Genomic DNA, 437 nt, shown 5'->3' with positions numbered 1-437 from the left:
TATTATTATTATTATTATTATTACTACTCCTCATGGGGACACCTCTGAGTGTATTGTTGTGTACCTAAAAGTTTCTGGCAGCCAGTGAAATGAGACTGAAGAAGAAGTGATAGCAGACCGACGGCCATATCTATAACCCCTGGAAAGAATTGAAAGATGACCGAGCCATAAATTTAAAAGAGATTTCTAGCAGTCTAGACAATAAGTAATAAAGACATAATCCTTGAGTGTCCTCATCAGTCTGTTCTTTATTGTTGTGATGAATGAAGACTGAGTGTCCTCCATGCAGACAAATACTATCTGTTGTGTTGTGTTCAGGTGATGGTAAAAGCTGGAGACAAAGTGGCTGTGGGAGACCCGCTGATGGTCATGATCGCCATGAAGATGGAGGTGAGGGACTCACATGTTCTCACCTTTACACACACACACACACACAG

General features: G+C 41.2%; 1 protein-coding gene across 2 annotated transcripts in view; it reads left to right on the top strand.

Annotated features, from left to right (window-relative positions):
* mccc1 (methylcrotonyl-CoA carboxylase subunit) overlaps positions 1–437 on the top strand; it is an 11,852-nt gene that overhangs the window by 10,115 nt on the left and 1,300 nt on the right. For both annotated transcript variants that reach the window (XR_004333551.1, XM_032526258.1), the window contains exon 18: positions 319–390. Coding sequence is in view for 1 of the 2 variants with exons in the window: in XM_032526258.1 (XP_032382149.1) it covers positions 319–390 (72 nt within the window). In the remaining variant the exon portion in view is untranslated. The remainder of the gene's footprint in view (positions 1–318; positions 391–437) is intronic.

Source organism: Etheostoma spectabile, chromosome 9, assembly GCF_008692095.1.
Source record: "Etheostoma spectabile isolate EspeVRDwgs_2016 chromosome 9, UIUC_Espe_1.0, whole genome shotgun sequence".
Taxonomy (NCBI): Eukaryota; Metazoa; Chordata; class Actinopteri; order Perciformes; family Percidae; genus Etheostoma; species Etheostoma spectabile.
This window is presented reverse-complemented; position numbering and strand designations above follow the sequence as displayed.